Below are 13,217 nucleotides of genomic sequence, written 5' to 3'. Positions count from 1 at the left end.
AAAGTGACTCCCACTCAAACCTCAGTCCCCTTTATTACTATGACATGCTGTCTGTTCCTGCTAACATACAAATGCCAAATCAGTATATTAAATGTTTGAGGCTCATTGCGACCATATGATGCTGACACACCCTGTGTTCTGTTCTAGTGAAGTTCACAATACAAATTACAAACATCTTTTCCAAAAGGGTCTCAAGTGTGTACAGTATGACATCTGCTTTGGCTATTCCTCTGTCTGCAGCTGCCTAGTTGCATTAAGGTTTCAGTTTTTCATTGCCAAATCAGCTTTGGTTTTAAAGGAAAGTGAAAATAGCACATTGTACCCTAAAGCAGTGAATAATATGGACATTTTCAGTTTGGTGGCTCAAATACTGCAGCCATGACCACAGCAGGTCCAACAACTACCACTCTCACTTTTTACTCAAGGCTGTAAGTTGTTTGCATGCAAACAAGGTCTATATTGAGGATGGCCGCTGCTGGTGAATGAGGCTTCTGTTCAGTTTAATAAAGCAGCTGACAACTTCTGCTTTGGCGTCTTTTTTTGACAGGCCGCAGCAAACACAGCTTGGTTGTAAAATTTAAAAAACAAAACTATGAGGCTTTGATGACCATATGACACAATAAAAGTAGAGTATGGATTGTTTATTCAAAGGCTACATTCATGACACAGTACATTTTATTTTTTCTTCAATCTGCATTTTTTATGATCCTTTATTGACATGCCTGGTTGTGCTTTTCCATGTTCCATAAAATATAAAACAATGTGCTTTTCATATTATGTTCCCAACCTGTACCTGCTGGATGAACGTATTCACCTTGGCGGTTCTTCAGCGACAGAAAGGGGAAAATCAAACTGATGCAGCACTAACAGTTTAGATATTTTTAGGTTGGTTTGGTCTTGATTTAAAGGATAAAACCTGCATTTAGAAAGGCAGATGGTACTGAAAATATAGAGCCATGTCAGTGGTGAAGAAGACGGCTGGTGTTGTTTGGTTCTGCTGACCTCACTGACTGAGCTGCTCTGTCTCTGGATAGCAGATGTTCACTGTGAGTGTGTGTATTCATTTCATAAGGGAGTTGAGGCCTGAGTAGCCAGTCAGGGTCAGCCTGGGTCTTAAGCTCTTCATTTAGCAGCTTGCCAGGAGACGCTGCAGAGCTGAAAGAATGTGTGAACACTGCCCAGTTTGTGATTTAAAGGCTGCCCAGGGTTTTGCCTCGGCTGCTGTGATACTATTTATACTAGTAGCTGTCCTGCCGGGGCTGAATGAGCTGGGAACATCAGCAGATTTTTCATCCCAAAGCTCAGGAAAAACGCAAGCGCTCTGGGAGCAGACGCTGTTGTTTTATCAAGCTCCTGTTGACAAAAATTCAGGCATGGGAGAGAGTCTTCACAAGTTTCAGGGAGCGCCTAATGATAGAAGGTTTTCTTTCTCCTCTGCCTTTTCCCAACAGGATTTTAGGAGATATAAGTCTTTTTTTAATCACATTTATTCTTGGCTGAGGCCTACAAAAAACAACTAAACAAATTCTCACATAGGGCATAATGCAGTAGCTACTTTCATGTATACTCTGTAGCACACGCACTTGCAAAGTTGATAGTACTCTGTTAATTACTGGTCTGATTAGCCTTTTTATCAGCTAGATTGTGATGGCACACTATTATGGAGGGTGTGGGAGTTGTGTAAAGAATTGATGCATTTTACTATTGTATTTAATTTTTTGCTTTTTGATTTGATTTGATTTGATTTCACTTTACTATCAGAATATTGTTCTGAACTCTGTCTTGCATCCCAAGACGTACACTGTATCACATACATATCAAAACACAACATTTAACCAAAACAACAAAACAAATACTACAAACATATATTACATCATTGTGAATAATTGGTGAGATATGAAATATATGATATATTTATATCATATATGATTTGTGAGATATATGTTTTTAATTTAAAATATCATGGATTGTCTTCTTCCCAACACTAAAACAGAGTCTGTGCTGATTTTGTTCTTATTTCTGACTAAAAGTGCTTTGAATGCACATAATAATGGGGCATTTACGCCATTAACGCTGTTTATGGACAAAAGACTGTTATTTACTCCTAGAATGTGTAACCTACTGCTGCTAACAAGCTCCATCAATCAAAATTTCAGCATATCTTGCTAACTCCTTCATAGGTGACCATAACTGCACCAAAGTCATATATAAACTAAACACAGGCCTAAAAGTGTTTTCCTCACTGTTGGAGTCAGACCTAGAGTCATTGTCTGTATTTAAAAACAATGAGAAAGGAGGGTAGTCAAGAAAAATGGACTTGTTTATATTCACTGCAATAGTTTGATACTATAAAACCCTAGTTTACATGCAGTTGGTCTGTACAGTAAAACATAAACTTCACCACTTAAAGACTGCTACTTAACTACAGGGTTTACAGACAAGTAATGGAGACATTTAACTGAGAAAAGGTTTTAATTTCGTCTGGCATGTGTTCTCTTAATTTTCAAGAATCAGAATCAGAATCAGAAATACTTTATTGATCCCAGAGGGGAAACTCTTTGAATCATCAATGTGTTGAATAATTTTGCAGTTTATTTTTTACCAGGGCATCTGCTCTTTCTTATGTTGTTTTGATCTTATATACATATCAAAGTGCTAACTGCCACACTTTTTTAATGCTAGCTGAAAAATGCTGCCAACTAGCATTTAAGCTAATGATGTACTGTCTCACATCAGTAGCAGTGTTTGTAAGTGTTATTGAGATACATCAAAGAATCAGCTCGTTTCAGTTATGTTTTCTAAATTTACATGACATTACACATACTAGCTTTAAGCCCATTTTTTTGAGGTTTTAAAATTCGTTTGTATACCCTCACTTGACTGGTGAGACCTTTAATTAAACCTTTAATTGGTAAGTCAGTTGATAAGGACCGAATAGTTTACGAGGAGCATTTGAAGGCAGCACGAGTTCACGCCTTCCATGAATCCTTATTGGCTGCCAATTACCAGTTGGTGTTCCCCATTGGCTGTTGCGCGTCCATTGAATCCCCTCCTCTACCTTTGTCAATTTCTTGCGCTCCCGTTGAAACGACTGGTTGTTGTTTCCCAGGGTTAGGAGGAAGAAGTTGTCCACCTCGCTGTGTCGGAGGTTTGGGAACACCGAGAGAGGATAACAGACTCTATCGAGGGAGCTTCACTTTCTTCTGTGACCAGAGGACGACCTGTGAAACTGAATGGGAAGAGAGTATTGGGCTGAAAGGAAGGCAGGAAGGATATAACCTACCCATCACCTTGTAGCACAACGCGGTGTGAGCGGCAACGCTGCAACTCCTCACACCGCTGCACTGGATTGTGTTGGGAGCAAACAAGGGAATGACATAAACATACACAGAGATGGTTTACTACCCTCGGGGACCTTCAGAGACACTACTACTACTGCTGCTGCTGTGAACTTTTCTGTCCTAAAACTGTACAGACGAGAAGGGGGGTTAAAAAAATTGCTTCTTCCTCTTATCAGCAAAAGGATTAATTATGCCGGACCAAATCACAGTTTCAGAGTTTGTGGCAGAGACGAATGAAGACTATAAATCGCCGACTGCCTCTAACTTCACCACCAGGATGTCCCACTGCAGGAATACAGTGGCTGCACTGGAGGAGGTGAGTGATTTTGGTGGGTCTGGGATTGTAGTCCACAGAAACACTAATCCGTCAAAAAAAAAGCAACATTAATCTGAGAATTATATTTTCTCCTACGTTATCCTTCCATGATATTTGCATAACGTTTGAGCATAATTTATTCATTTTTAAATATTTATATCAGCTCAGATTAATTTAGTAGGTCACCTCTGATCAATTAGTAAAGAAAGTGACCTCCACTACATGCTCCATGCTCCATATTTCCTATTCTAACCAGCTCAGCCATTGTTCATCAAGGTTTTTATTAGTGAATTTGTTCTGTCCTCTCAGCGATTAGCCAGCAATAGCAGGTAAAGTCAAGTCAGTTATATTTATATTGCTCAAAATCATATCTCACTAATTTGCCTCAAAGGGCTTTACAATCTGTACAACATAGGACATCCTCTATACTTAGACCCTCAATTTGGATAAGGAATAACTCCCAAAAAATAAATATTATGGGTGGGGGGAAAGGAGGAAACCTCATGAAGAGCAACACAGGAGGGATTCCTCCTCCAGGACAGACAGACATGCAATAGATGTTTTTTGTACAGAGCAATGTAAGGCAATTAGAGTGCAAACATATACAGCTAAAAGTGAGAGAAAAAAGGTCATCTACATATACACCACTTTTCAGTAGTGGTCATTATTATAAGTATTTTGGCTGAATTCCCACAGTGACAGAGGGAGAAATATCTCACTGTTTCCCTAGTTTACAGCTGCATCACACTGTATGTGTACAGAGAACACTTTGTGTTCTTCCTTTAACTTGCAGGTCATCAGGAGGAAGAAGGACACTTCCGCTTTGTTCCCTGACAGCCCTCCACCGCCTCCCTCCCTCCCTTGTTATAGTTTCCCTACTTTGTGTGCTGTATGGCAGAGCCTCGCCCCTGTCTGAATGTAAAAATAGAATTTCCCACATGAGCAGCTCGGTGAGTTAGTGTGTCTCTGCTCTGTAAGTTAGGGTACGCTTGCAGTTGTTAGGTGTCGTGGTAAGGAAATGGATAATTTCTTCCTGATTTCACAGTGGAAAAGTTTTAGTTGTCGTCCAAATGGAATCATGACAGACAGTTTTACACCTTTTTTATTATATGTGCAGAGACGTGATTAGTGGTTGTCAGTTTTACTTAGCTAATCCACATTTGGGCTTGGTGTCAAGTTAAGCGCCTGATCCTCCACACCTTGGTGAGGGTTGTGGCTTGATTTTTAACCTGTGTTTGTTGAAGACTGAACCAGGCAGCCAGACATACACCTGCTCGGGCTGACAGGTGCTTCATTTAGGTGTCAGACATCTGTTTAATTCAAACCACTGCTGCTGCAGGTATTAAAATAGCAATTAATCTGCTATTGGGAGTGATTTCAGCACTGCTTAGAGTGGAATGTGCTTTTCTGTAGAAGTAAGCAAATAAGTGTATGGATTTTACTCTTAAAATAGTAGCTCAGCAGTAATTGCTGGCTTGTGAGGTTGGGTTGAGAATCAAATTCAGCAGCTTTGTTTTAGAGATGAGCTGCTGTTGAAGCTGCTGAACTGTTGTTGCTGAGACGTGGAGTAGCGTGTTGTTGTTTCACATTGACCTCCTCACGCTCAGGCTCGGGGAACACAAGGCTTTATTGTTGGGTCAACAAGACCTCACTCACTTTGGTCTGTTTGACCAATTAAACACTGCAGTGGATGGGAAACACTTCCACTTATTGTTTGCCAGCCTGCCTGGAATTTCAAACACACGCACACAAACAAAAATACATTTACATATTTACATACATAGGCATCCACAAGTCGCTGTTTGTTTTTTTTATTAAGTTTAAATATCGGCTCTTTTTTATATTCCTGTTAGCGTTTCTTGAAAGATGTGACAAACCATCAAGAGGACGATTCTTTCACCCTTGAGTATAATAATACATCCGCATACTGTATATTTATTAAAAATAAATGAAAATATATAAAAATGTCAGATTTAGCTGTTTTCAGCATTGTGCTGAGTTTCAAACATTGTGCTGATTCCGAGCTTCTCTAAAATAACAGTTTGCTATATAAGGGCTCACTTTGTAGCTTTTTACCCTTGAACTGACAGTTTAGGACAGGCTGGTTGGAGCAGCACTGTGTTCTGTAATGCTACAGTGGGCTGGTATGTCATTTCAGAAGATGCCTTGTTTTGCGAATTGGCACCTATGGGTTTTGATAATGGGCTGTACATTTTGTTGCTGACTTCACGATTTTTGCACACAATCTCCTGTTGGCCTGTTGATTTTAGTACATAATATTCTGGAAAAGATGTTTTTTATCAACATTTTAATATTATGTGCATATATTTGCTTTTAAAATATGCATCTTACAGCCTATTTTGGAAGTGCAATCAGCAAGCAACAGTAGAGTATGATTGTGCATTGTTGTGTTCTTTAAAAGAGAACTCCACCGATTTAGCATTGCACTCCTATAGCTTTGTCGGACTCATGATGGACAGTTTAAAACAAAAACGATCAAAATTTATGCAGCAGAACCAGAGAGATAATCTTTTTTTTATTCAATGCATTCTTCTTCCTTGTTTAAAACCTGGCACCTACATTACCCACAATGCTCTGGAGCCACAAAAAGCTTCATACTTTTTTCACATATGCAGGAGTTCCACTTTAAGCAAAGCCTTACATTTGGTCACGCTCTAAATCACCAATACATCTCTTCTATTTTGACACAAGTTTACTTATAGTGTGGGTGTAACTTGTTGACATGGGAGATTAATTTGCTAGTAGAGAGGTGTGATTAATGTGTAAATCTGCTGTACCAGATGGCTTAAGTACTACTTTGTGTTTGGTACTAATTACACAGAAGTTCTGCGCCACGATCCTGTTACCAATAAGAACAAAACAGGGATATAAACCGTTTACATACCTGTGTATTGTGTATCTGTGGACGGCCAGATAATCCTCACACCATATTAAAAATCACCATTACTGGCAGATGTGTCATCCTAAAAGCAATACGTGTGGTGTATATCAACATTATAGTAGACCTAAACATAAATTCAAATACTGCATGGTTTTTCAATTCAGTCCACTGTGCAGTTTTAATCTAGACCATAATTAATAGCAACATTAACTGTTTTGAGCTAGGCAGTGCTATCTTTGTTGACTGTTTAGGCACTTTTCAAGTAAAGATTTTCCTCCCTTTTAAAGACATGCTTCTCCTTCCCTGTTTATCAGACCATCTTACCCCAAATGTATGAAACAGAGTGCATCCAGTGCTCTGTATTTCCAAATGGAGCTTGCATAAAATAGCTGATTCATTTACAGCCTGATCTTCTTTAAAGACCTTTAAAACTGACCTCTGGGTCTGGTTGTTTATAGGAAGACTTTAAACACATTAACAGGAGAGGAGAATCAAGCACTCCAAGGTTTTACGGAAATGGGTGCACAAATGTTGCATAATTAGGCTAATTCTTTCTAAACTTAATTGCATCTGACACAACATTTTTGTAAGGCTAGTAGTCTGCTGGCTCATAAGAGGCCTTTTAGAGAGCTTGTGTGTGTGTGTGTGTGTGTGTGTGTGCGCGCATGTTTGTGTGTATGTTGGTAAAACCACGGTAATAAAAACCAGTTTTTCTAGTAAGAGGATGTTGGGATTTGTGTCATGACCCGCCTTTGTGCTCCTGTAAAACATGGCTTTTCTTCCTCCACACTTGTGTTGGCTTTCCTCTGGAAAGTCCAGACTTTTCTGAAATAGGATCTGGTTTTCCCTTCAAAGTTTCATTCAAAATTATCTGAATGGCAGATAGTTACTACTCTAGCACACCGGGAATGCTATGATCCACTCCTGATACTAATACTTTAACACAAAGTATTTGACAAAATTATCAATTTCTGGTTTGAAGGTAGTGCATTTGAGTGACCCGTTGTCATGCTATACATAACTTTTATAAACGGAGACTTTCTGATTGCTCTTACTTTGAGTTGTGAAAAATGCTAGCGTATTTAAAAATGCAGCATCTTGTAGAATTTTGTCTTTTTCTTTTCTCATCTATAAGTGTGACATTGAAATGCAGAAAATGTGACAAGGTGACATTCATTTTTCTTGTCAGTTGCCTAACAACAGTATTTTCATGAGGTAAACCTAAATAACACAAAGCCAATTGTGTTCTCAACTTTCCGTGTTAAAAAAACATGACCTCACAAGTTCCATTTGAAATAGGCATCAGTCCCAAGGGCTGAGCTGACCTCTATGTTAAATATTGATCTTGATGAAAATGCCCCTATGCTTTTGTCTCACCCAAGAAAACCTCATGAGGATGTCTGCAGGATGTCTGTCTGAGGCCAGAAACTGGCACACATTGTAGTCGTCTTAGGTCTATTTTTGCATCTGTGACTGTTTTTATGCCCCAGTTACTGAATCCTGCCAGCCAGAGAGAGACTCCTAAAATGCTTCAATCAATAGAGTTGTCTCCTTGAACAAATCTCAATTGCATCCACTTTTAACTCTGGTATGAAGACAGGTATTTGTGTAATATCACAGTATTGCACTTACTGCTCACTGAGTAGTTGTCGCAGGTGTTTAAAGCTTAAATTGTACATTAATTCTCTGGCAGAGTGGATCGGTTATTGTTGAACTGAATACAATGGGTTTGGAATGGATCTGACTCATAGAGTAGACTGCAGAAGATTGCTGAGTATTAGAGCTTGTGGCTGCAAAACAACCATCACTACTTCACGTTCAAGACAAGCTTTTGTGTTGTCAGCAACGTAGCCCTTTGATCAGTCTGTCAGCTGCATACAGTTGCTCAGACAGAGACATATGTTTCATGACATTATAGCTGATTTGTAATTCACAGTTGCTTGACAGGTAGAGTGGTTGCTTGTAATGCAGACGTGGACATTCCCTGTTAATGTTGCATAAATAAAAATATCCTCAAGGTGTTTCGGAACCTCCTGGCCCATAAGCAAAGTCCTCCACTTGATGTCCTATGCATGCCTGTCTCTCTAGCCCTTTATGCTCAATGTTTATTTTCACAGGGACAAGTACATAGCATCAACAAATGCCACATACCACAGAATTCATAACCTAAGCTAGTTTGCAACACTCGTCCCTAGAGGAGCCTTTGTACAAATACACATAGCTCAATAGAAAAACATACAAAACAGTAAAACAATACAAAGTACCATAATGAGTCAAATGGGTTCACAATCCTCTTTTGAATTCCCTTCCCTTTTAAAGATGTCTCTCAAAAGGGTGTTTTAGAGAAACTAAAGGGTACCTTTCAGTTCTCTATAATTCTATCCCAAGTTACTGAGCCAGAAACTCTGATTGACATTGTCACTGGGCACATAGGGGGCCTGATTATGTTTGTATTCATGGATAACTTTAACATTGGCAAATTTAATGAGATATAAGAACATTTAGTTTCTTGAGATCATGGCATTGGTGGGTTCTTATTATTGGCCTCCTATCCAACATTTTAATTGCGCATTTGTATATCATCTTAAAGTGACTTGATTTCTGTAGAAACTGTTTTTGGGATCCAGTGCCTTTCATGAGTCCAAATAACCATCAACAATACTGTACTAATTGTAGGCCTTTATCCCTAGAGAGAAAACAGAGCTGCTGCATGGTCTATATCGTCCCTTATATAGTGCCAGAAACCCACCCATCCAGCCTCTCCCTCTGTCCCATATACCTTTGCCCAGTTTATTCATTTTTCGCAGATGAATAACGGTTATTTATAGCCAAGTCAGCTTTTCATGGGCCATTACTGGTGTTGAGGGGGGCTGGGGGTGACTCAGTCCCGAAGGCTAGCGTCATTAGTCTTCCATCTGGCTATTATTTCGTACAACAGAGGTCCATCACACTAGTATGCCAGCTATGCACTCATAAGGCATACTGCCTTGCTGCTTGAGTTTGTTGAGAGATTATTAGGGAGTACCTTTGGGAATGGCGATGGTATTCACAGCATCCACAGGCAACTGTTGGCACTGGCTGTGCAGGCCTTCAGTCTGGTTCTCACAGACTGACTGATCTTGGTGTATAGCATGCTAACGGGGCTTGCGAAAAAATGTGTGTAGATTCTCAAAGAACTCATGAGTGTTAAAAAAGCTGTTGATGAGGGCATGCTGTAAGTCTTTTAGTCTCTCATCTCTTTATAACACCTCTAAACTTAATCTTGGGCCACTGGTTGTTTTGGGTACATGCTTTACCTTGACATGAACCCTTATCTTCTGTTGACACAAGATGATGTCACATTTCATTTCCAGCTGCCTTAGTTGCTACACTGCTGTCTTTCTGGTTGTTGCAGAACAAAACACTTGCTCTCTACTACCACTTTGTGCTGAAATGTCTCATTTAATGTGCAACAATTTATAGCTGATGTGTTAACATCAGTGTGCTCTTGTGACTCTTATCCATGTGTCAGTCTGCCAGCTTGTGTTGATGCTGGAGTAGTTCCTGAGCCAAGGGAAGGCCTGGCCTTTTTCTGCCCTGATTCCTCCCCCCATTCCAGACAAGATTGGCGGTAATGGCTGTGGCCTGGCTGTGGGCAACAGCTGTCCCTCTGCAACAGGTGGCCTAGAGGAAAGTTTTAACAAGGCTTCAGACAGTAGGATTATCAATGCAGGGACAATCCACATCTAATAGCTTTAGAGACACACGGATGGATTTACGAGCTCTCACGCACACATGGCCTAAATGTGCAGTCTGGCCCAAATGAGCAGTCCAAAACCCCAGACACTCTGGCCAGTCTTCAGAATACCACCTAAGAAGCTTAATGCTTCCTATAATTGAAATGGGATTTCTGGCAGGATCACTGCAGTTCTGTCTCCTCCCTTCACCCTCACTCTACTACACTGTCCCCACCATCCCTTGACTTTGCCTTACTGTAGTTAATGCACCAGAGTAGGCCAAGTACATTGAAGCAAAGTCAACTGCATTCATTCTTCCAAATCCTGAGCAACAACTCTTGTTTTTTTTGAGTTTCCTTATTTAGCTGTTCCTGATTAATGTGTGTTTAAGAATGATACACAAGTTAGTGTCATCGTTTTGGATAGGGGTGCACCAAAACTTTATAGTTGGGCCCAGTCACTGTTAGCATATAATTGAATGCTGTGTTCTTGGCAGGACTGTAGTTTGGGAAATTGGGAAATTCCAAACAGGTGATTTGGGAGCTCTGGCATCTCATTTGTGTCCATAGCTTATATATCAGCCATAGAGCTGAGCATTTATATAGTGCTTTTATCCAAAGCACTTTACAAAGTTTTTGCCACTCATTCACCCAGTCACGCACACACTTGTACACCGATGGCAGTGAGCTACCACGCAGGGTGCTGGGTAACCATCGGGAGCAATTTGGGGTTCAGTGTCTTGCCCAAGGACACTTCGACATGTGGACAGTAGGAAACACCAACCCTGTGATCAGTGGACGACCCGCTCTATGTCCTGAGCAGCAGCCGCCCATTAGCCCATTATAATTAGATTATATTAGATTGATAAGACTGCAAGTTTTTGGTTCAGAAGGCCAATTGAACAGAAACACGTTGCGCACTGAACTCATATTTTCTACCTAACAGTTCAGGAGGATGACATGTACCAGAACGCCACTTAGTCTCGGATTCTAACTTTCAGATTCAGTGGTGGATCACCCTAACCTTGGTTATAGCAAAGCCCCTTATCATCCTCTATGTGGGACCTCTGTGTTTCCTATGGGATCTTTGTTTGAAATAAAAGGAGTCTCCCCAGCCTCAAGGGTCAGATAGAGCAGGGGCTGTGTTATCATCCAGAGACAGGCTCTGTCCCGGCCCTTGTTATGATGCAGCAGCCCTCCCCATGGATCTGGCAGGGGCGAAGGTCACGGTCCTGTCCCAATCGATCTTTCTTATCCCCTGATGGGCTTTGACTGTTAAAATGTGATATGATTTTATTCACTTTTGTACACAGTCTGTCCTCATTGAGTATGGATGGTGGGATTTGAGAGTGATGTGATTGGCCATTGTCAGTCCTGGTAGGTCTGTTTGGTTTGGAGGAGGGTTGTTGGAGCAAAAATGAATGTTGGAGTCCAGTATAGTGAAGGGGACTGAGGTAAAAGGGGAGAATGGCCGACACAGAGGTTAGGGGGTTGGACACTAGCGGCACTGGGGGTAAATGGGAACTTAAAGCTCATCTCATCCATCAGAGTGTCCTGGCCCAGATTGTCTGAGACAGCTCCTGTTGATGGCTATTGTTCTCTGACAGGCCCTGCCTCTTCATTAATGAACTCCACCATTGATTTGTAGTCCTGGCCACTCGCCGCTGCTTGGGGCCAGGGTGGGGTGGGAGGGGTGAATCTTCACAGTTGTGTTGTCCTGCTGTCACTTTCACTCAGGGAACAGACCCACACTTCTTCTCTGTTGGCAAAATTTTTTAACATGAACTCCCTGGAGGCTCTCAGGGGATCTTCAGTGCGATTGCTTTTGATTCAGCTGGGACCAAACTAGATCAGTTGCATGATGCTACAAGAAGGCATTTTTGAGTCAAGACATTTTGCTCATTATTATTTTAATTTAGTCTGTGTTTTGCTACATGTAGGTCTAATGATTTATTTAATAATTTAATATTCCAAATGGTCTGATGATCCCAGATCCCTTCTGTCTTTTGCACAATATAAAGCATCTTTAGTGTTTGCAAAAGTTGTAGGAAAGAATACACTTTGATATTTGAAATTAAACCTGCTCAAATTTTACTCCTGCAAGTTTTATCTATAGAGACTGTTGGTGAAGTTCTCCTGAAGTCTTAGACCCTTCAGATTGTCTCATGGTTTCATTGAGGGGCTGGGTTTATGTCAAGCGAAACTCTTTTCATGTTTTAAGTTCCCAGCAGAGTTCAAAAGGACTTGTTTGAAATGAAAGTCTTTTTTAATTTTATTTCTGAAGTGTGCTCTCAAGCCCACAATAGCGCACACACACACACACACACACACACACACACAGTCATGCTCTCTGTAGTGGTGTACTGCAGTGTTTTCCAGGAGAAAGCAGGTCATTTTCCCTCTGTCTCTCTCAGGCATCATCACACTCTGTAGAACTGTGCAGTAACTGTTGGGCACTTTGCCTCTGGCACTACTGCTTTGACACCATGAGGTTGACACATACGTCTATGTGAAAATAGCCAAAGAGTGACTCAAAGGTGAAGTCAGAAGAGTTTTTTCCCCCTCAAAGCACAGCACATTTGGTCCTTATTTCCCAGCACCTCCCTCCAACTTGGTTTTTATCAGTCTCCTGCTAGTTTATAAACTTCATAAAAGACTCCCCTCAAAGTCCGGGAGAACATTTTAACAGGTTTTAAACGTGGCGCCATCAGGTCTCCACTGTGATTTTTGTTCATTACGTTTCAGGGCCCCTGACGTATGTGTTCGACCTGTTCGTGCGCTTACTCCACTTAACCCCCCTTTGTAAGGATGGTTGAAGTAACGCAAGAATTGTGAAAATGCCAATCTTCAAATGTGAACAATGACAAATGATGTGGTAAATTTGAAACCTTGTTAGTAACAGGTTGGGACTCTGATAAGTCTAGACACTAGACACAAAAAAAA

At 40.7% G+C, this 13,217-nt stretch overlaps 1 protein-coding gene across 2 annotated transcripts in view; it reads left to right on the top strand.

The window, feature by feature from the left end:
* Nucleotides 1-3,060: 3,060 nt before the first annotated feature.
* asap2a (ArfGAP with SH3 domain, ankyrin repeat and PH domain 2a) overlaps nt 3,061-13,217 on the top strand; it is a 65,836-nt gene continuing 55,679 nt past the window's right edge. For both annotated transcript variants that reach the window (XM_044165846.1, XM_044165844.1), the window contains exon 1: nt 3,061-3,657. In XM_044165846.1, coding sequence (XP_044021781.1) covers nt 3,532-3,657 — 126 coding nt within the window. In that variant the 5' untranslated portion in view covers nt 3,061-3,531. The remainder of the gene's footprint in view (nt 3,658-13,217) is intronic.

This window comes from Siniperca chuatsi, linkage group LG15, assembly GCF_020085105.1.
Source record: "Siniperca chuatsi isolate FFG_IHB_CAS linkage group LG15, ASM2008510v1, whole genome shotgun sequence".
Taxonomy (NCBI): domain Eukaryota; kingdom Metazoa; phylum Chordata; class Actinopteri; order Centrarchiformes; family Sinipercidae; genus Siniperca; species Siniperca chuatsi.
Note: the sequence above shows the minus strand (reverse complement) of the source record. Positions and strands in the feature narration are given on the sequence as shown.